Raw genomic sequence first — 23855 nt, forward strand, 5'->3', positions numbered from 1 at the left:
TCAGAGGTTAAGCTGATTTATCTTGGTCAGGACCACCAGCCACGCCTCTGAGGCTGGCGCCGTGCGCCCTTGAGCCAAGCACAAATTTTAAGGTCCCGGTACACTGCATTATTAGGGTAAAGTGACATTCTGCTTTTTTGACCGCTCACCTCAACCAGCCTCTTCTCAGTCTCCAGTTGCATTTAAAGTCTCGCATTTTCCCACTGGGACAGACTAAGTTGTAAGATCAGGACCAACCCAAAGGGAGGGCAGCGGCCCGCGGTCGCTTCCGGGTCGAGCATGGATGGCGACGCCTCCGCCGCGGAAGGAGGAGTTAGGGGCGGAGCCGCGTCTGCGTGCCGCCTGAAAGAGCAGGCGGGCTTTGCGCATGTTCACACGAAGCCGTCTCTAACTCCGCTTCCGGTGCCGCTTGCTCACGCTGTTCCCCAGTTGAGAGGCTGCATTTATAGCTGCAGGAAAGATTGGGCGTTAGGCAGGTAAGTGCCGCTTTATCTGTTCATCAGTCATTGCCACCGTTCAAAGTAGAACCGGAAGGACTGTGCTAGGATTCACCCATGTTCTGCTGATATTTTCTCCTGATGTTCTGAAACCTTTATTTCTGAGAACGAGGCGGAAGGGGTGAAGAAGCTATGGCGGTTACCGTGGCAACTGACCGGCACCAACTTAGTTTTTGAGAATTTGGGAAGAGAGAGCTTCTTCTTGTAAGGGCTCGTTAAAGTACTTGTGCGTCGGATGCAAATTTAGGTGTTACTTCAAACCCATGCTCCTAAACCACAGAATGTGATTTTAAAGGGTGTACTCCGGCTGTAATATGGAGGAGCAGAATTTGAGGCGGGATAACTAGTTGGAAAGCTAATTTAGTGATGGAGACACAGTTTGAAGATGTCCTAAACTAGGGTAATGGTGTAGGACTGCGGAGAAGAGGGAAAATCGGAGAAATTCCGGCAGGTAGTATCAGCAGGACCTAAAAATCAGTTGGATTATTAGGGAAAGAGGGACAGGAGCCCTGAGCAACTTGAGGATTAAGTCCACACTTAGCTGGGTGTATGGCTCTCCTAGATTCTTTTCCCGTCATTGGTTTTGTCTTGCGACCCCCTCCTCGACGCGGACCCAAGACTCTATTCATGCCAAAGAGTTTGATATTCTAGTTCCTAGAATATTGTCTTCATCTTTCTTATGATGTTGGGTCAGGTTATATAATTTAATTAAGCCCCTCAGTTTTTTTCAACATGAAAATGGAAGAAAATAATAGTACTTTCCTCAGGATTTTTATAAGGATTAAATGAGATAATTTATATGCTTGTTGTATAGGAAAGGACCTATATGTATTAACTACTACTCCTAGTATTGTGCTTGTATTGTTATATTATTATGTGTCATTTTGCTATTTCTTCCTCTAGACTTGAGTTGTGTGTGTGTTTTTAAATTAAGGAGCAGTATCTTATCTATCTTTGTATGTTCTTGTAACATAGGAGTAAAGATTAAAATTTTTTTTGAACGGATCATATTATTTTGGCTGTTGCTGACATAATTTTATTTCTTAACTTTAAAGGAGGTACCTGGTAGAATTAATTTCACTGATCAAATGATAAAAAGATGGCAGTTTTTCTGTATAACTAAGAAGGCTGTGAAATAAGATGTACAGAAAGTAACTGATATTCTCAATTTGGAACAGGTATGAGTGATTTCAGTGAAGAATTGATAAGGTCCAAGACAGAGGATGACAAGGAAGAATCATGTGTATTCTCTGGTACAGGAATGTCTTTTCCTTGGCTCCAAAAGCATATAGGGACTGTGGGTAAGTAAAATAACACATAGCCATTTTATCTTTAATGCAAGGAGATGATAAGACTCAATATGGATACAAAGTGAATAACCAAGCTGGTTTATTCAGTTTTCAAGATGGGACTATACGAGGGTCTTTGAGGCTGTAAGCAAAAAAATCATAAAAAGAATAGTTCTTTTTTTCTGCTTTTCCTTTGAACTAATAACAGTCTGTATCATGGTAGATATACTTTTTTTTTCTCTAGCAATACTTACTAGGTACTTATATGCCTAGCATTGGCTAAATATTAGAGATACATAGATGAAGAAAATTTGGCCATTGAGGAGTACATATGTAGGAAGTGTTTTTAAGAAATTTCTGTTGAGGAGCGCCTGGGTGGCTCAGTCGTTAAGCGACTGCCTTCGGCTCAGGGCGTGATCCCAGCGTTCTGGGATCAAGCCCCACATCGGGCTCCTCTGCTGGGAGCCTGCTTCTTCCTCTTCCACTCCTCCTGTTTGTGTTCCCTCTCTCGCTGGCTGTTTCTCTCTGTTAAATAAATAAATATAATCTTAAAAAAAAAAAAAAGAAAAAGAAATTTCTGTTGAATTGCATTGAAATTATTCCTAATAGAATTGATCTATAATGGGTTTCAAAAAAATAATATTTTCCTCCATATAAATGTAAATATAAGCAAGAGTTTCTGTGGGATATATTTCTTGTAAGAATATATAAAAGAAGTGGTTATCTGTATATGGGCATGTTGGATGGTGTAGTTCTGGGGGAATGTATTAAAACTGACACTTAATGCCTTCAAATAGATCTCTCTTAGCCTAGCCATCTTCCCCCTTGATTGAGATTCTTTAGCTCCTAGAACTTGCTCCTATTTCTTTATCTTTCAGTCTAAATATTATCTCATTTAGTTATCTTGGGAAATTAATGCTCAAATCCATGTGCTGGGCAGTTTAGAGATGAGGGAAATGAATTTCAAAGAAGTTAAACTCTAAGTGTTGGTATCAGGAGTTAAACCCACGTCTTTCGGATCTCAAGGCTTATACATCCAATAACTGAAATACAATTTTAAAAATGAGATAATATATGTAAAGTGCCTAGCACAGAACCTCATGCATAGCAGGTGTTGGAAAAATAAGTTTCTTTCCTTTCATTTTATTTTTGCTAATAAATGCACATGGTTTAAACAAGGTTTGAATGGATGGCACTTCAGAGGGAGTGCTATTTCCCTCCATTGCAGGTAACTAGTAACTAAAGTTCTTGCTAGTTAAGACATACTTGAGCATGTTTCTGTCATCGGTGTTCTGTAGAGTGCTTGAGTCTGTCTGAAAGCAGGTAGGTTTAAGACAAGAATTTACATGCTTAGAAATGTTTCCTAAGTTATGGATAGCCTGTTAAGCCCAAAATACTTCACATCTGCAATGAGAAAATAATTTCAGGTAATATTGACATTGTAGTAATAAATAACCATAATAGGAAAACAAAATTGCCTAGCAATTGCCTTTTTTTAAAAAATTCTAGTAGATTTCTTTCAGGGTTCTGAAGGATATGCCCCCTAGAATAAAAACTTTGAAGGCAAGGGATCTGGATTAAAACTGGATTAATCTGGATTGAAACTATATGTTGAGTACCTAGAATAGTATTTGGCTCAAAATGGTGCTCAAAAACTATTTGTTGAGGGTGCCTGGATGGCTCAGGTTAAGTGTCTGCCTTCAGGTCAGGTCATGATCCCAGGGTCCTGGGATGGAGCCCCACATCAGGCTCCTTGCTCAGCAGGGAGCCTCCTTCTGCCTGCCACTCCCCCTGCTTGGGTGTGTGTGTGCGCGTGCGTGCGCGCGCTCTCTCTCTCTGTCAAATAAATCTTTGAAAAAAAATTACTGGAAATAACAAGGGAAGGAACTCTGTAAAAAAAACCCCAAAACAATGGCTTGTCAGAAATCAGTTTTTTAAACTTGACTTGGCATCGCTGTGGGTAAAGACTCTTCTCTTTAATCTGTAGAAACTGGAGGGAAAAAGGAGAAGGATTTTGCTCAGACAACAAGTGCTTGTTTGGGTTTTATCCAAGAAGCGCTGCTGAAGCACCAGTGGCAGCAAGCTGCCGACTACATGCACAGTTACTTCCAGATCTTGGAAGATTCGGACAGCCACAAGAGGCAGGCGGCACCCGAGGTAAGTGGCCTGTGAGTCCGCTGGTGAACATCGCAGGTACCGGAGCGTTTCTGCCTGTGGAGTGCCCCCTGAAGAGCTTTTGCAAGATCTCAAATTGATTTTTCTAAAAGCTACTAAAAGTAGTTTTGGGTGGAGGGTTTGTATTGGGATGTTGTTTCTCGCACTTCTTTTTACTTATTAGGATTTTAAAGGAAACTCAAAATAGTCTGAATTCTTGGATTCCCCACTATTCATTCCTTCCTTCATATATTCTTCCTTCTTCCCTGTGTCATTATTTTCCCCACTCTGTAGGGATGTTTCCTGTCCTACAGACATGTTATTTCTTCCATCTTAAAATCATCTCTTGACCCCCACTTCCTCCCCAGGTGTGCCCCAGTTTTCCACTTCTGCTTTCAGCAAAACTCCTTGAAAGAATGTGTATACTTGTTCTCTCTAAACCCTCTCCAGTTAGGCTCCCCCGACCACCAGCATCACCATTTCTTCCAGATTACTTTGTCAAGGTCAATAGTACCCAGTTCTCAGTGCTCATATAACTTGCTCTGTCAGCAGGCTTTAAGACAGTAGATCACTCCCTCCTGTGTGATAAACTGTCTTCATCTGGCCTCTAGGACACTAGAACAGTCTCGGTTTTCTCTGGCCTCACTGGCCTTCCTCAGCCTCCTTCTGTGAAGGCTCCTCTTCTTCCTGGCCTTTTGACTTGGGAGTTCCCCGGAACTCAATTCTTAGTCCTCTTCTTTATCTGAACTCACTCCTGATGAGCTCATTCAGTTTCATGGCCTTAAATTTAGTCTCTATGATGGACGATTCCCATTTGTATATCTTGGCCCTGACATCACTTCACATCCGTGTTCCTGTATCCAGCTGTTTATTCCACGTCACCGCTTGGATATCTAACAGTCCTGTTACACTAACATATCTAAAATGGGTCTTCTGATCTTCACCATCAAACCTAATTTTCCTCATCTCCAGTGATGGGTATTTTATGTATCCAGTCGCTGGAGCCAGATTCTGAAGTTCCCTTTCTTTCATACCCCATATCCAAACCATCAAAAAGTCCTTTTGGCTCTACATTAGAAATTCAGTCCGAGGGATGCCTGGCTCGTTCAGTTGGTTGAGCGTCTGACTTCGGCTCATGTCATGATCGCGGGGGCCTGGGATTGAGCCACACATGGGGCTCCCCGCTCGTCGGGGAGTCTGCTTGTTCCTTTCCCTCTGCCTGCTGCTCCCCCTGCTTATGTGCGCTATCTCTCTGTCAAATAAATACAATCTTAAAAAAAAAAAATTCAGTCTGAATACTTCTCACCACCTGCATTGCTGCACGTTGATCCAAGCCACTGTCCCCTGACTTAGACGACGGCTTGTCCTCCTGCAATCCCTAGTCTCTTTTCAACAAAGGGACCAGGGTGATCCTTTTAAAAAAATAGTTTTAAGGGTCGCCTGGGTGGCTCAGTCATTAAGCATCTGCCTTCAGCTCAGGGCGTGATCCCGTAGTTCTGGGATTGAGCCCCACATCAGGCTTCTTCACTGGGAGCCTGCTTCTTCCTCTCCCACTCCCCCTGCTTGTGTTGCCTCTCTCGCTGGCTGTCTCTATCTCTGTCAAATAAATAAATAAAATCTTAAAAAAAAAATAGTTTTATAATTCACGCACCGTACAGTTCACACATTTAAATTGTACAATTCAATATTTTTTCACAGATTCACAGAGATGTGCAGCCATTACCACAGTCTAAATTTCAAACAGTTTTGCTCCCCCACCCCCAAAACAACCCTGTGTCTGCTTGCAGTCACTTGCCATTCCACCCCTCCTTACCCCACTCCCCAGCCCCTGGCGACCACGGATCTACTTTCTATTCTGGATATTCCATATAAGTGAATTTCATAGTATATGATCTTTGTGCCTGACATCTTTCCCCTGAACATAATGTTTTCACGTTTAGCCTTATTGCAGTATATATGAGTACTTCATTCCTTTTTTTTTTTTTTAATTTATTTCCTAGAGCGGGAGAGAGTGCGTGCGCGTGCAGGGGGAGGGGCAGAGGGGGGCAGAAGAGGGACAAGCGGACTCCGCGCTAAGCACAGAGCCCAATGCAGGGCTCAGTCTCATGACCCTGAGATCATGCCCTGAGCTGAAATCCAGGGTCAGAGGCTCAACTGACTGAGCCACCAGGCGCCCCAGTACTTCATTCCTTTTTATTGCAAAGTAATATTTCATCACATTTTATGTATCACTTCATCAGTTAGACATTTGGGTCATTTGCACTATGAATAATACTGCTATGCACATTCATGTACGTGTTTTTGTTATGGATGTTTGTTGAAATTTCTCTTGGGTGTGTACCTAGGAGTGGAGGCCTGGGTCACATGGTAACTGTGTTTCACCTCTTGAGGAACTACCAGACTGTTTTCCAAAGTGGCTGCACCGTTTCACATTCCCACCAGCAATCCGTGAGGGTTCCGATTTCTCCCCATCCTTGCCAACTTTTGTTATCGTCTGTCTTTCTGATTATAGCTGTCCTAGTGGTTGTGGAGTGGTATCTCATTGTGGTTTTGATTCGTATTTCCCCAGTGACTAATGATGCAACGTGATCCCTTTAAAACACAAGTCAGATCGTATCACTTCTGTGCTGCAGAGTATAATGACTTCCCATTTCACTCAGAGTAACAGCCAGCGTCCTTATGATTGCCTGCAGGTTCTCTTTGATCCGCTCACTCCCTTTCCCCCTATGACCTCTCTAACCTCATTTCCTGTTACTCAGATATTTGTTTTGTTTTGTCCTCCAAACTCACTAGCTCCTTGTTCTTGCTTGAACGGGTCATGTGTACTTTTGCCTGATTGCCTTTGCCTTACTTGGAAAGGTCTGTCTTCAGATATCACTATGGTTATCTGTTATCTGTCAAGTCTCATTTTCAGTGAGGCTTCTTGTGACTATTTAAAATTGCAACTCCATATCGGCCCCTGCACTTTCCAGCTGTCACTTCTGATCCTCTTCGCCTGCTCCATTCTTTGCCCACGATACTTGCAATTTAATTATTCTGTTTCTTGGTTCTTGTCTGTCTCTCTACAATAGAATGTAAATTCCATGAGGGGAGGGATCTAGAACAGGGCCTGACATGTATTTTTAAATTTGTTCAGTAAAATACAGTTTATCCATGAATAACTTCACATGAATATTTCAAGTAGCTTTTACAATACAGTGAGCATTGTACCATTTAGATATTTAGTAGAGCCAAAAAAAAAATCTGAGCAAAGAAAATTTAACTATTGGTTGAAAATTTAGTTTATGGACAAAGCTATTTGCATCTATAAAACACGGGACAAGTTATATGTTCTTTCTCTTCAAAATTTGTGTTATAAAATGAAGGATTTGAATCATTGGTTTTCAGATACTTGTCTGCCTCTTTTCTTTTTTAAGATTTTATTTATTTGAGAGAGAGAAAGAGGGACAGAGCACGAATGAGGGGAGGGGCGAAGGGAGAGGGAGAAGCTGACTCCCTGCTGAGTGCGGAACCCAACAGGGGTCTCCATCCCATGACCCTGCTCACGACCTGAGCCACCCCGATCACGACCTAAGCCACCCGATCACGACCTAAGCCGAAGTCAGCCACTTAACCAACTGAGCCACCCAGGTGCCCCTGTCTACCATTTTTTGAATTAGCTAGGGCTTTTGTTGAAAATACAGATTCTTGGGGCACCTGGGTGGCTCAGTTGGTTAAGCATCTGCCTTCGGCTCAGGTCATGATCCCAGGGTCCTGGGATCGAGCCTTGCATCGGGCTCGCTGCTCAGTGGGGAGTCTGCTTCTCCCTCTGCCTCCTCCACTGCTCGTGCTTTGTCTCTCTCTCTCTCAAATGAATAAATAAAATCTTAAAAAAGAAAATACAGATTCTTATGCTCCACCCCTTACTGAATCAGAGTCTGCATCCCTAGAATATTTTAAACAGGTGTCCTAGGTAATTCTGATGTACAACTAGGTTTAAGAACAACTGTGATAGATAATCTACAATTTTTAAGTTCCAAAATGCTATAGTTTGGTTGTTCTACAAAGGAAATCTTGATCTCTCTTTCTGAGTTGGGAAGGTAAGTTTTAGGATCATACCAAACAACTAATGTGTATGTTCACAGAAAGAATTGATTTAAAATTCTCTTAAATTTACTTTGAGGTCAATAATGAAATACTTTAGGGGCACCTGGGTGACTCGGTTAAGCGTCTGCCTTTGGCTCAGGTCATGATCCCAAAGTCCTGGGATCCAGCCCCACATTCTCCCTCTGCCCCTCCCCCTTGCTTGGGCATGAACTCTCTCTCTCTCTGTGTCAAATAAATAAATAAACAAAATCTTTTTTAAAAAAATGAAATACTTTAGGGGCGCCTGGGTGACTCAGTCCTTAAGCATCTGCTTTCGGCTCAGGGCGTGATCCCGGCGTTCTGGGATCGAGCCCCACATCAGGCTCCTCCGCTGCGAGCCTGCTTCTTCCTCTCCCACTCCCCCTGCTTGTGTTCCCTCTCTTGCTGGCTGTCTCTATCGCTGTCAAATAAATAAATAAAATCTTAACAAAAAAAAAAAAAGAAATACTTTAAATTGGGTTGAGAGAAATAGATTCAGTCCCATGAAAAAGAAGGGCTCCAGGTTCTGTCACCAAAGTTTTGGTGCTCTGGGAGAAAATATATTTTATTAAAATTTGACTGTAACTGATGACAAATTTTAAGTTGGAGTTCTAAATATAGATTAAATATAGTCCAGAGTTATCGAGTTTGGTGGATCTCAGGAAACATCTAGTCCATTGCTGTCATTTTGTAGATAATAAAGATGAGACCAAGAGCAGTGAAGAAGCCAGTGCTGATAGAAATCCAAGTTTTCTGACTTTAATATACTTGCCCGTATTCTAATTAAAAATTCTCTCTTCAATATGGATCTTAACTTCCTACCTTCTTTAGACTACAAACTTTAAAATGGCACTAGTATAGGCGTCTGGTATTTTAATTTAATGGATGGAAAAAAACTTTATCGCATAAGATACGATATTTAGTTTTACTGGGTGAAATGAGAAACAGCAAAATATTGGCAGTAGTGGTACCTAGGAAAATGAATTACAGGTGGTAAGCAGAAAAAAAATAGCATTCTTAAAATTTGTTAAGGCAAGGATTTTACATATTTATTAGTAATTTCTGTTTTGACAGATTATTTGGAAGCTCGGAAGTGAAATTCTATTTTATCATCCCAAAAGCAGTGTGGAGACGTTCAATACCTTTGCTGACAGGATGAAAAATATTGGTGTCATGAATTACTTAAAGGTGAGAATGCAGGTTTTGTGAATTTACATTTGCAGTGTTCATTTTTTAAAGAAATTGTTTGTCTCAGTAGTAAGGTAGGTAATCATGTAAAAAGTATGGAAAAGAGTAGGACACTTGGATAGATAAAAGAGGCTGAAAGGAAGTCATCTTGTGAAAACCATTTGCTTCTTCATTTCCGGCTACCTACCTTGTTCTCTGAGAGAAAATACCTTCTCTTTGTATGTCTCTGGCCGCCAAAACCAGTCCTTGAGTGATGGCCCTTGTGCTTCATTATGATGATGGGCCAAATTCTAACATTTTTGCTTAAGTCATTTCAGCCATTTGCTTAAGTCATTCTGTAGGAATTGGTGCTTTTAGAAAAAGGAAAGAACTAAAACAAATTGGGAATTTGAATATGTGAAAACGGGTTTTTTTCCCCAGCCTTATTGAGATAATAATCAACATATAACATTGTGTGAGTTTAAGGCATACAGTGTGATGATTTGATCCATGTATTTATTATGAAATGTTTACCACATAAGGTTAGTTAACACATCTGTCCCCTCACATAGTACCACTTTGTTGTTGCTGTGGTGAGAACGTTAAAGCTCTGCTGTCATAGCAACTTTTCAAGTATTCAATCCAGTGTTACTGATTATGGTTACCATCTCGTACATCAGATCCCTGGAATTTATACATCTTCTCTCTGAAAGTTTGTCCCCTTTGACCTACATCCCCATTTCCTGCACCCCTCAGCCACCATTCTACTCTCTCTGAGTTTGATGGTTTTAGATTCCACGTGTAAGTGGTGAGATCATACAATATTTGTCTTTTTCTGACTTATTTCACTTAACATAATGCCCTCAGAGTCCATCCACCACATGTTAACCAAATGGCAGGATTTCCTTTTTTTTTTTTTTTATTATTGAATAGTACTCCATTGTGTATATGTGTTTATGGAGACATAGATGACATTTTATGTATTCCTCCAGTAGATGGACACGTAGCTGTTTCCATGTCTTGGCTATTGTGAATAATGCTGCAGTGAACGTGGGAGAACAGAAATCTCTAAGATAGTGATTTCATTTCCTTTGGATATAGACCCAGAAGTGGAATTGCTGGATCGTATGTAGTTCTGCTTTTAGTTTTTCTGAGAAACCTCTGTCCTGTTTTCCATAGTGGCTATATTTATATTCTCATCAGTAGGGTACATGGGTTCCATTTTCTCCACATCTTAGCCAGCATTTGTTATCTCTTGTTTTAATAATAGCCATTCTGGGGCGCCTGGGTGGCTCAGTCGTTAAGCGTCTGCCTTCGGCTCAGGGCGTGATCCTGGCGTTTTGGGATCGAGCCTCACATCAGGCTCCTCTGCTGGGAGCCTGCTTCTTCCTCTCCCACTCCCCCTGCTTGTCATTCTCTCACTGGCTGTCTCTGTGTCAAATAAATAAAATCTTAAAAAAAAAAAATAGCCATTCTGATAAATGTGAGATGATAACTCATTCTGGTTTTGATTTACATTTCCCTAATGGCTAATGATGTTGAACACCTTTTTATGTACTTGTTGGCCAATTGTGTGTCTTTGGAGAAATGTCTATTCAAGTCCTCTGCCCATTTTTGTAATTGAATGTGATATATATATATATGTATTTTTTTTTAAGTTTTACTTATTAACTCTACATCCGTCGTGGAACTTGAACTCACGACACTGAGATCAAGAGTCACATGCTTCACTGACCAAGCCAGCCAGGCACTCCTGGGGTTTTTTGTTATGGAATTGTATGAATTTCGTATTTATTTTGGACATTAAACCCATATCAGATATATGACTTGCAGATATTTTCTCCCATTCCGTAGACTACCTTTTCATTTTGTTGATAGTTTTTCTTGCTGTACAGAAGCCTTTTAGGTTAATATAATACCATTTGTTGATTTTTGCTTTTGTTGCTTGTGCTTATGGTGTCATATCCAAAAAAAATCATTGCCAAGGGGCGCCTGGGTGGCTCAGCCATTAAGCGTCTGCCTTTGGCTTGGGTCATGATCCCAGGGTCCTGGGATCAAGCCCTACATCGGGCTCCCTCAACGGGAAGCCTGCTTCTCCCTCTCACACTCCTCTTGCTTGTGTTCCCTCTCTCACTGTGTCTGTCAAATAAATAAATAAAATCTTAAAAAAAAAAAAATCATTGCCAAGACCGATGTCAAGGACCTTTTTTCCTATGTTTTCTTCTTGGAGATTTATGGTTTCATGTCTTAACATTTAAGTCTTTAATTCATTTTGAGTTAGTTTTTGTGAGTAGTATAAGATAGAGAACCAATTCCATTATTTTGAGAATATCTGATTTTCCCAGCACCTTTTATTGAAGAGACTGTCTTTTTTCTCTCTTCAGTATTCTTAGCTTCCTTGTCAAATGTTAGTTGGCCCTATATTTGTGGTTTTATTTCTGGGCTTTTGATTCCGTTCCATTGGTCTCGTGTCTGTTTTTATGCAAGCACCGTATTGCTTTAATTACTATAGCTTTATAATATAGTTTGCATCAGGAAATGTGATGTCTCCAGCTTTGTTCTTTCTCAGGATTGCTTTGGCTATTTGGGGTCTTTTGTGGTTCCATACAAATTTTAGGATTTTTTTTTTCTATTTTTGTGAAAAATGCCACTGGAATGTTGACAGGATTACATTGACTTTATAGATGGCTTTGGGTAGTATGGACATTTTAGTAATATTAACTCTCATTCCATTCATAAAAATGTGTTAATATTCCTAATGTGTAGGTGGAACTTCCTCTCCAGATTTTCTTTTTTTTTATTTAAGCCTCATCCAAAAACATTGAGATGTTTCCAGAATGTTAGATAGCTCCCTTTCTGTGGTATATATTTGACTGAAAGAGTCCTTTTTCAATAAAGTTTTAAAATGCTTTGCTTTTTAATTTTTTTCAATATCTCTAAATAAAGTTATTGAAACACAGTTACACCCATTCATTTCATTGTCACAGCTGCTTTTAGCATGGCAGATGACAGAGTTGAATAGTTGTGACAGAGACCATATGGCCTGCAAAACCTAAAATATTTATTCTGTGGTCCTTTTTTTGTTTTGTTTTGATTTTTCCTTTTTTCTAATTTTTTTATTGCAGTAAAATATGTATAACATAAAATACATTATTTTAACCAGTGTAAGTGTACAATTCAGTGGCACTAATAACATTCACAATGTTGTGCAACCATCACCGGCATTTCCAAAACTTTTTCATCATCCCAAATGTAAACTCTGTACGCATTAAACAGTTACTCTCCATTCCGTCTTCCCAGCCTCTGGTAACCTCTAATCTATTCTCTGTTCTACCGATTTACCTATTCTAGATATTTTATGTAAGTGGAACCACATAGTATTAGTTTTATTGTGTCTAGCTTATTTCACTTAACATAGTGTTTTCAAGATATATTTATATCGTGGCATGCATTAGAACTTTTTATGGCTTTTTATGACTCATTAGCATTCTGTGGTATGTACCTATCACATTTTGTTTATCCGTTTTTGGGTTATTTCCACCTTGTGGCTGTTGTAAATAGTGCCGCAGTGAACATTGGTATACAAGTATCTGTTTGAGTCCCTGTTTCGAATTCCTTTGAGTAGATACCTAGAAGTAGATTTGTTGGGTCGTGTTTTATACATATAAAATGTAGACAAATGTGTATATGAGTAAATATAAAATATATGAAGATAACTCTACGTTTAACTTTGCACCATTTTACATTCTCACTGCTTTCTTATTTTGAAAAAAGTGATTTCCCCCAGTTTAGGATTCTTTTCTTACTAGAAAAAATGTTCTGAGTTTCTACTTATGTGCTGGGTGCTCTCTTAGAATCTTATTGTCTGTTAAGCCCAGGTCTACTATAAGTGGGATTGAAATGGAAGCAGCTTATGGTTCTGCATAAGGAAGAACTTTAGAACTGAACAGTTGCAAAAAGGAATGTCCTGTCTCGGTGTGTGCTTCCCTTCTCTTCTTTCAAGAAGAAACTGGGTAGTCATTTGATTGGGCAGGGAGGGTCAAATTTTAACTAAATTATTGATTGGGTTCTTTTAAGCCCATAGAATCTATTCAGTTGAAGTGAAGAAACCTGAAAGAGACCTTATTTCACACTCCAGAGTCTGAGAGTGATAATTAGGATAGGCAGTAAAACATTTCTTGTTAATAATTTTTAAAAAACCCACTTACTGCTATTTTCCAGATAATGTGCTAGAAATAGACCTTGCCGTAGAGGGGGACAGGCACGTACATGGAATACATTACGGGTACCAGAGGAGAAACGCCAGATACAGTGAGAAGGCAAAGGAGGGGAATGGTCAGCTCTCTGGAATCAGAGAGTGCTGGGAGGAAATGAATAGGAGAGTCAGGGAAAGAAGTGATGCTTCAGATGAGGCTGAAAAAGTGAGTGGGTGTTCACTGGGCCTATTAGGGAAGAAGGTGGGCGGAAATGGCAGGGTCGATGAGAGTTTGATAGCCCTGTATCCAGTGCTTTAGTTACTCTCCAAGTCGGTTGGGGAAGTCAGCCGTGCCCTCTGTGCCATCCCCGAAGGAGCTTAGATTTTATTCTGTAGGCAGTGGGAGCCATTGAGGGCTTTTACACAAATGAGATTTCTTCGGCAGCCACGTGGAAGGTGGATTGTAGTGGGGCAGGACTGGAGAGACCAGTTGAGAAATTGTTGTGATAGTTCGTGATGAAGGCCTTGAACTCCGACTCTACTCACATGATTAACTGTACTTCCCATTATTCCCCTCCTTAGTGTCCTCCCTACTTGGGATGCTCATTCTTTGTGTATTTATTCTTACAGCTTCTGTATCAGGCATTCACTTTTCCATCTGAATAAATGCCATTGTTTAGTACTCCTTCTTAAGATGTTTTCTCTGAGTTTATATGACATGTATAAAATAATGTGCTGATTACCTGCTATGGGCCAAAGTAGGCACTAGGTGGTATGCAAATATTATCTCATTTAGTCTTCATAACAGCTTTCTGAAAGGTGTTATGTTCCCTTCAGATGTAATTGTTCCATATAACCTGTAAGACTCAAACAGCAAGTAACAAAGCACCTGAACGAGGACTATTTATCTTGAAAGCCCCTGTTTGTTTCACCAGATCACACTGTCTTCTATGAGTTTATATAATTTAGCTCATTTACATAATGTTAATTATTTCGTGTATAAAATAATGTGCTGATTACCTGCTATGGGCCAAAGTAGGCACTAGGTGGTATGCAAATATTATCTCATTTAGTCTTCATAACAGCTTTCTGAAAGGTGTTATGTTCCCTTCAGATGTAATTGTTCCATATAACCCGTAAGACTCAAACAGCAAGTAACAAAGCACCTGAACCAGGACTATCTATCTTGAAAGCCCCTGTTTGTTTCACCAGATCACACACTGTCTTCTGTGAGTTTATATAATTTAGCTCATTTACATAATGTTAATTATTACGTGTATCTTTCCTCTTTACTAAATTGACATTTTTGATGACAGAGACAATGTGGTTACATCATCTGTGTCCTACCAAGGTCTTAGCCTAGCATATATATTCTCTGAGTTTTTGGATTAATGGATATCTAATGACCTATTTGGGCTTTTTCTTACTGTTGCAGATCTCCTTACAACATGCATTATACCTTCTGCATCATGGAATGCTTGAAGATGCAAACAGAAATCTTAGTTTCCATTGTACATATATACCACATCTTCTTTATCCATTCATCTGTTGATGAACATCTGGGCTCTTTCCATAGTGTGGTTATCGTGGACATTGCTGCTATAAACATTGGGGTGCAGGGGCTGCCTTGGATCACTACATTTGTATCTTTGGGGTAAATACCTAGTAGTGCAATTGCTGGATTATAGGGTAGCTCTATTTTTAACTTCTTGAGGAACCTCCATACTGTTTTCCAGAGCAGCTGCGCCAGCCTGCATTCCCACCAGGAGTGTAGCAGGTTCCCCTTTCTCCACATCCTCACCAACATCAATGGCTGGTAATATTCCATTGTACATATATACTGCATCTTCTTTATCCAGTCATCTGTTGATGAACATCTGGGCTCTTTCCATAGTTTGGTTATCGTGGACATTGCTGCTATAAACATTGGGGTGCAGGGGCTGCCTTGGATCACTACATTTGTATCTTTGGGGTAAATACCTAGTAGTGCAATTGCTGGATTATAGGGAGGTGGTACGCATTGTGCTTTTGATATGTGTTTGCTTGATGCCAAGTGACGTGGAGCAGTTTTTCACATGTCTGTTGGCCATTTGGATGTCTTCTGTGGAGAAATGTCTGTTCATGTCGTCTGCCCATTTCTTGATTGGATTATTCTTTGGATGTTGAGTTTGGTAAGTTCTTTATAGATTTTGGATCCTAGCCCTTTATCTGATAAGACATTTGCAAATATCTTCTCCCATTTTGTTGGTTTTCTTTTGGTTTTGTCAACTGTTTCCTTTGCTGTGCAAAAGCTTTTTATCTTGATGAAGTCCCAATAGTTCTCTTTTGCCTTTGTTTCCCTGGCCTTTGGAGACGTGTCTAGCAAGAAGTTGCTGCGGCTGAGGTCACAGAGGCTGCTGCCTGTGTTCTCCTCTAGGATTTGGATGGATTCCTCTCACACATTTAGGTCTTTCATCCATTTTGAGTCTATTTTTGTGTATGGTGTAAGGAAATGGTCTAGTTTCATTCTTCTGCATGTGGCTGTCCAATTTTCCCAACACCAGTTGTTAAAGAGAGTGTCTTTTTTCCATTGGATATTCTTTTCTGCTTTGTCGAAGATTAGTTGATCGTAGAGTTGAGGGTCCATTTATGGGTTCTCTATTGTGTTCCATTGATCTCTGTGTCTGTTTTTGTGCCAGTACCATACTGTCTTGATGATTATAGCTTTGTAATAGGGCTTGAAGTCCAGAATTGTGATGCCACCAGCTTTGGTTTTCTTTTTCAACATTCCTTTGGTTATTTGGGGTCATTTCTAGTTCCATACAAATTTTAGGATTATTTGTTCCAGCTCTGTGAAAAATGTTGATGGTACTTTGATAGGGATTGAAGGATTTGCATTGAATGTGTAGATTGCTCTAGGTAGCATAGACATTTTAACAATATTTGTTCTTCCAATCCATGAGCATGGAACGTTTTTTCATTTCTTTGTGTCTTCCTCAATTTCTTTCATGAGTGGTCTATAGTTTTCTGAGTACAGATCCTTTGCCTCTTTGGTTAGGTTTATTCCTAGGTATCTTACAGTTTTTGGTGCAATTGTAAACGGGATTGACTCCTTAATTTCACTTTCTTCTGTCTCATTGTTTTTTTTTTTTTTTTTAAAGATTTTATGTATTTATTCGACAGAGATAGAGACAGCCAGCGAGAGAGGGAACACAAGCGGGGGAGAGGAAGAAGCAGGCTCATAGCGGAGGAGCCTGATGTGGGGCTCGATCCCATGACGCCGGGATCACGCCCTGAGCCGAAGGCAGACGCTTAACCGCTGTGCCACCCAGGCGCCCCTCTTCTGTCTCTGTTATTGTATAGAAATGCAACTGACTTCTGTGCATTGATTTTATATCCTGCTTACTTTGCTGAATTCCTGTATGAGTTTTGGCAATTTTGGGGTAGAGTCTTTTGGGTTTTCCACATAGATTGTCATGTCATCTGCCAGGAGTGAGAGTTTAACTACTTCTTTGCTGATTCAGATGCCCTTCATCTCCTTTTGTTGTCTGATTGCTGAGGCTAGGACTTCTAGTACTGTGTTGAACAACAGTGGTGAGAGTGGACAAGGGACACTCAGGATCTTAAGGAGTAACCTTATTCCCCTACTTTCGAGCCTGGTTCTTCCCAGATACTGTAGAGAGCAGACATTTCTATTGTTGTAAACTTCTTGATCATCCTTTGTAATATTTCTGTTTTTATCAAACTTTTCAGACATAAATTAGATGATTGGTAAATTAAGTCCACGGCCATCTTAGATTTATTGCTTTTTAAAATATTTCTAAGAAAAGTTACAAATTTTTTTCAGTAGACATCATTGCCTATAATAAGTATTTCTTCCTGTGTGTTTAGAATAGAGTTTAGTTTGTTTGATAATGTTTTCTTAAAGATGTTTATTTATTTATTTTTAAGTAATCTCTACACTCAATGTGGGGCTTGAACCCACAACGCTGAGGTCAAGAGTTGCATGCTCTTCTGACTGAGCCAGCCAGGCGCTCGTGTTTTATAATATCATTCATCAGAATAGTATGTTTAGAGAATAGGGCAAGGTAAAATTGTTTTATTTCTGTACTGAGGTCATAACAGGTAGTTTTCTTGATTGACCACACCAAGGATTGGCTGTGTGTGCTTACTTCTCAAATGGAGTTCCCTTTCTCTTACTTCCAGTGGTGGTGGCATCCTCTCCTCTCCACAGATTTGTGTTTGATTCTCTGCATCTTCCTTCCCTTGTATAGTTTTTCTCCAAGGCTTCCCTGGGACAACCCTTTTAATTTTCTCATCCTCCATCCAAATCTCAGTCCCCGCATATATTGGCTTATAAGTATAAGCAGTGATTCCCTATTATCCTGATGTGGTAAGTAGTATTTCCTTTGTTTCATAGGCATGTAGGTTCACTAATCTTAAAATTCCTTTCCCTCTTTCTGAGTAGGAGCTCTCCCGGGACACTTCTGAAATACTGTCTTCATCATGATAAGCTTGCCTCCCCATCTAGAATGCCATCTGCCCTGCAGGACTCCCTAGATCTGTCATTCCCATGCCACAACCCTCATACGTTAGCTGTGCATTCAGCCTACATCGTTCAGCATTTTATCACTTGCTTTTTATTGTCCTAAGTTTTTTCATGTTTATTTTGTGTTGTTTCTCTTCTAGACTAATCGGTCTTCTGAGGTCACATACCTCTCTTATGTCTGTTGTTAACCTTGCCATAACGCCTGGTATAATATTTCTTTTAAAAAAGGCTTGTTGATATTAATAGGTTAGATGAGTTTTAAAGTCAATATTTGCCTTTTTCTTACACCTGATTGGGTAGAACTCAAGCAAACATTGATGATTAAAGCAGTTGGAACATGGCGTTCACACTGGGTAGATGATTCAATGCCTTTCTGCAGCTGACACTTTGTTCTGTAGCAAGAAGAGATAAAGATGGGGTAATATGTGGAGCTCTTCGGATGATCTTTAACCCTGAACATCTGTTTAATAAGAAAAAAACGTTAGGACTAGTTCTGTATAACCAGGCTCACGAGAACATAACACATGTTGTATGCTCAGTGCTGGCTTGTGATTTGTCTCCGTTGCTGTGGCCTGTCCTGGGTGGCTTGATGCACTTGCTGCCTGGGAAGCCCCTTCCATGGCAAATTCACACTCAACTTATTCTGACTTGAGTCTGCTTTTTTTTTTTTTTTCCTTTCTTTCTACATAGTTTCTTACCTACTTTCCCTTTATCACCTCATTTCCAAGCCCATATTGATATTTATTTAGTTGGTCCTCTGGGAAGAGAATACCAATGCCTTTTGGGGTGAGGGGAGAGCTGGTTTTTTGCCCCAAAGTGGCAAAAAATAAAAAGTATTTTGTTTCTATTAGCTGTCTTTTTTGAAGGACTAACTTTCCTTTTAATCCTTTAAGATTGTGAAATATAGCATGCAGAAAAAATGTACAAAACAAATGCGTGATAAAATAAAATTAAATAAATAAATAAAATAAAATTTTAAACAAATTTAAAATTTAAAACAAATATCCATGTAGCTGCCACCTACATTGATCCTTAAAGCTCCCCATGCGTGCACTTCCTCCCGTTCTGACTGGGGTGGGGTGGGGGGTATGGAGAGTTTGTAAAGGATTAGTATTATTTTTTAAATGTTTAATATTTAATAATAATAAATAATTTAACTATATTATTCTTTAAAATTCTTTGTTAGAAGTTACTATCAAAGCCATCAGGGCCTGAACTTCTCTTGTGGATAGTTTGCTGATTGCTGTTACTATCAGCAAAGCCCTCAGGACTGAATGACTCGTAAGAACCTTTTCTCTTTGGGCAGATGAAGATGATTATGCGTATAACACAGCATCCCAGAATATGTTCGACCACAGCTGGAAGACATCTGTAAACCTTCGTGCATTGATTCAAACTCCCGGCGTTTGGGACCCTTTCGTGAAGAGTTACGTAGAGGCAAGTAGCCTTCTCATAAAGTTTTATTAGCCTCATTTTGTTATAAGCCTTATCTTTATGATCAGAAGGCAACTAAATGGAGAAAATTGTTTTAAAAACAGAGGGGGCGCCTGGCTGGCTCGGTCAGTGGAGTGTGTAACTCTTGACTTCCAGGTTGTGAGTTTGAGCCCTGCGTAGGGTATAGACACTACTTAAAATAAAAAAATAAAAATTTTTTAAAAATTAAAAAGAGAGAATATGTCTCTTTTTGGTCCGAATAATTTTTATTTTACTAATGTAAATGTTACTTTTTTTTTTCCCCTTCACCACTGGATAATGTGTCATGGTGAAATATTTATAAAATAAATATCAATATAGTTTATAAATGTTAATTCTATACTATTTTTACTGAACTTAGAAGAAAAGCAGAGAGAGATATTTTACGATTTGGTGGGGATAGAGAAGACCAGGGGACAAAAATCTGAAAGTGGGTCACAATATGTGGGATGAAGACTAATGACTCTTAGGAAGTTCATTAGGGTGCCATGCCGTGTCATCTCACAGTCAGTGTGAAAAGGACAGGGAACCTTGGCATGGGCACTAGGAATAAATCTTCAAAATAATTGGCTTTTTGAAAGTTTCCTGGATGCTAACCTGATAATTATGTTGTCAAAAGATAATGTCTGAAACCACACGGCAGTGAATCTGGAAATTCCTGCATATGGGTGGGAATGAAAGGAAAAGAATTCTAGCTCCCATGAGCTCCTTTTGTGGCTGAAATTATGTCGGGCACTGAGGTTAGTTGCTTCGTATGGTCTTTTTCAGTTGTTAGTGTGCCCTCCTTTGAGGACTTCGTTTCTTATAGGAATAGTTCCTAGGTTGAAGTTGCTGCATTTTGCAGTAACAAAAATGTGATAAGGAAGAAATGGGAACCCACTTAACACCTGTGTTGTAAGTGATCTGTGTTCCATCGAGGTTGTAACACACACTGGTGGAAGTGAAAACTGGCATTTCTATTGTTCCCTTTACAGTAAGTACTGTTTGTCACTTTAATGAATTTTTGTACCCATCAACAGTGTTAAGTTGTGCATTATCTTTCATACAGCTATCTTACAGAATTTAGCTAAGACATGATGACTTATTTTATATAGATGCTGGAATTCTATGGGGATCAAGATGGAGCCCGAGAGGTACTCACCAATTATGCCTACGATGAAAAGTTCCCATCAAACCCAAATGCTCATATCTACTTATACAACTTTCTAAAGAGAGAGAAGGCACCAAGAGAGAAACTGATAAGTGTGCTTAAGGTATAAAATGTTTACTTCAGTGCTTGAACTGGGTTGGGCATCTGCTTTAACACATCCTTAGGGGCGTCTGGCTGGCTCAGTTGGTGGAGCAGGCAACTCTTGATCTCAGGGTCATGAATTGAAGCCCTGTGTTGGGTGTAGAGATTACTTTTAAAAATTTTTTTAAAAAAGTAAATTTTGAAACATCCTTAGGTCATGCTTTCCAACTTTCAAGTTCTAGCCAAATGACCGGGTGTGGCCTGGGGTGGACATACGAGGCTGCGGGCTCTGGGCGACCCTCCACTGCCATTCCCCGACTACCCTGTCCAAGTTAGGCAGAGGGCAAAGGGTCAGTATTTTGGAAACCCTTTGTCACCCTTGTGGGAAAGTTCTGCTTTGATATTTTTTGAAGATCAGCTTTATTGACATTTAATTTACATACAGTAAAACACTTAAGGTATGCAGTAAAAAAAATTTTTTTAGATATTTATTTATTTATTTAGAGAAAGGGGGCGTGGGGAGTGGGGAGAGAGAGACTCTCTCCCTGTGTGGAGCCTAGTGTGGGGCTCCATCTCACAACCCTGAAATCATGACCTGAGCCTAAATCAGGAGTCAGATGCTTAGCCAACAGGGACCTGAGAAAAATTCTTATCTATCAGTCCTCATTTATTTATTTATTTATTTATTTATTTTTTAGGGTTCTTTTTTTTTTTTTTTTAAGATTTTTATTTATTTGACAGAGAGTACAAGCAGTCTCCTGCTGAGCAGAGAGCCTGATATGGGGCTCGATCCCAGGACCCTGGGATCATGACCCGAGGTGAAGGCACACGCTTAACTGACTGAGCCACCCAGGCACCCCCAGTCTTCTTTTAAAAAGTACATTAGCTGGGACACCTGGCTGGCTCAATTGGTGAAGTGTGTGACTCTTGATCTTGGGGTTGTGAGTTCCAGCCTCACATTGGGTGTAGAGATTATGTAAAAATAAAATCTTAAAATAAAACAAAATCTTAAAAAATTTAACAGAAAATAACTGTGTTGAACACTTAATTATGTTCAAGACAAAATGGCTTTAGGGAAATTCTGTTTTCCTATTGAAAAATGTAATGTTTGAAATTAAAAAGTCAATAGATGGGTTTGATAGCTGATTGAACGTAGCAGAAGAGAGTTAATGAGGGGTGCCTGGGTGACTCAGTGGGTTCAGCATCTGCCTTCAGCTTGGGTCATGATCCCGGGGTCCCGGGATTGAGCCCCGCATGGGGCTCCCTGCTCAGTGGGGAGTCTGCTTTTTTCTCTCCCTCTGTCCCTTTCCCCTGCTCGTGCTCTCCCTCTCTCTCCCTGTGTCTCTCTCTCAAGTGAATAAATAAAAAATCTTAAAAAAAAAAGGGGGGTTGCCTGGGTGGCTCAGTCGTTAAGTGTCTGCCTTCGGCTCAGGGAGTGATCCCGGAGTTCTGGGACTGAGCCCCATGTCAGGCTCTTCTGCTGGGAGCCTGCTTCTTCCTCTGCCACTCCCCCTACTTGTGTTCCCTCTCGCGCTGGCTGTCTCTCTCTCTGTCAAATAAATAAATAAAATCTTAAAAAAAAAAAAAAGTGTTAATGAACTATATAGAAAACATCAGACTAAAGCACCGAAGGCAGAAAGGATGAAAGGGTGTACAGAGGACTCGGTTAAGGTCCGACATACTTGTAATTGGAGTTCCAGGGAGAAGAGAGAACAGGGCAAAAGCAGACAAATAAACAGGGCCTATTTGAAGAGTTAATGGCTAAGAATTCTCCAAAACTAACTAAAGACTACTATGGTTCTGATAACGTTCTAATTTTTGATCTGGGTGCTGATTATATGAGTGCATATAACTTTGTAAGAATGTGTTGAATGGCACACTCATGATTGTATACATTTCTATTACATGTATGTCAATAAAAAGTTTTCTAAAACCTAAGTGAATTGAGCCGTTTGCGGAATTCCATAAATCATAAGACAAATGTGATTTCATAGGAACCGAGTTTTAAAAATACTCTGATATTGGTATATTGTTTGTGATTGGTCTCCACTTAAAAGACTATTGCAACTATTAAGAATAATTAATAAAATTTACTTTTTATTTTGTAAGAAATAATTTCAGTGTAAGGTCAAAGGACCCCAGCGAGCAGACAGAATAAATTGATTTCTAATGTGAAGTATATTGAAATGAAAAATATAATTTTACTTTACATCCTGGTTTGGATAGTCATAAAAATAGTCTTTCTTATTCTTAAACGAATAAAAAGGAATTAAAAACCTTTAATTTCTCCCTATTGTGTAAAATGGTAAATGATAAAATGGTCAAAATACTTTCTTGAATACTCTTACTGTACTGTGTTCCTGAACACAGTCTTCCAAAATAGCCATCCCTGCCCTTTTGGGCTTTTTATTTAAATTTATATTCTGTGACCTTTTGTGATCAATAAGTTTTTATTGATCTTTTCTGTGTGATTTTGATTTTTTTTTTCCCCTCCATCCTGGCTTCTGAAAAGAAATTAAGTTTTTAAGTGTGGTAAACAATATAAATGTATAAAGAGTAAATAAAAAGTTCTTATCTACTTCCCCTGCCCTCCCCCCGCAACAGCTATCTTGTTATTAACAGGGATTTTTAAAAGTAGCTTTACATAGAATGCCTTTCTATACCCCAATTGAAACTGGACAAAAGCAAAGTGCCTTTAAATCCTTGATTCATTTACTGAGGGCTTATTAGACAGTAAGAACTTCATTTGAAAGTAAAATGAAATTTGACAAAGAAATGCCTTTGTAATATACACTTAAATTACAAGATTATTTTTTTCTTCCAGATTTTGTATCAGATTGTACCATCTCATAAACTGATGTTAGAATTCCATAGGTTACTGAGGAAATCAGGTAAACAGTTTTTGTTTTGTATCTCTTTGTGCAGACAAGCTATAGACTAGCAAACTATGGCCCCATGGGCCAAATCCACCCCTCATCTGTTTTTGTAAATCAAGTTCTCTTGGAGCATTTTTGTGTTGTCTCTGGCTGCTTTTGCACTACAACAGCAGAGTTGTGTAGTTGTGACAAAGACCATAAGACTCACAAAGCTTAAATATTTACTGTCTGTCCCCTTATAGGAAAAGTTTGCTGACCCCTGCTGTAGACTATTAGGTAGCGGTTAGCACAAGAGAAGTGGCTTCCATTTCTAGAACTCACCTTGTTTTAATCTCTACTGC

The 23855-nt window shown here is 39.6% G+C and overlaps 1 protein-coding gene across 1 annotated transcript in view; it reads left to right on the forward strand.

Annotated features, from left to right (window-relative positions):
* Window positions 1–395: 395 nt before the first annotated feature.
* The window catches only part of TAF1A (TATA-box binding protein associated factor, RNA polymerase I subunit A), a 29260-nt gene continuing 5800 nt past the window's right edge, over window positions 396–23855 (forward strand). The window contains exons 1-8 of the mRNA XM_040634485.1: window positions 396–476; window positions 1676–1798; window positions 3774–3943; window positions 9119–9232; window positions 14842–14917; window positions 19217–19371; window positions 20502–20660; window positions 23463–23529. Coding sequence (XP_040490419.1) covers window positions 1678–1798; window positions 3774–3943; window positions 9119–9232; window positions 14842–14917; window positions 19217–19371; window positions 20502–20660; window positions 23463–23529 — 862 coding nt within the window. The 5' untranslated portion in view covers window positions 396–476; window positions 1676–1677. The remainder of the gene's footprint in view (window positions 477–1675; window positions 1799–3773; window positions 3944–9118; window positions 9233–14841; window positions 14918–19216; window positions 19372–20501; window positions 20661–23462; window positions 23530–23855) is intronic.

The sequence above is a fragment of the Ursus maritimus genome, unplaced genomic scaffold (genome assembly GCF_017311325.1).
Source record: "Ursus maritimus isolate PB19 unplaced genomic scaffold, ASM1731132v1 scaffold_2, whole genome shotgun sequence".
In the NCBI taxonomy this organism is placed as follows: domain Eukaryota; kingdom Metazoa; phylum Chordata; class Mammalia; order Carnivora; family Ursidae; genus Ursus; species Ursus maritimus.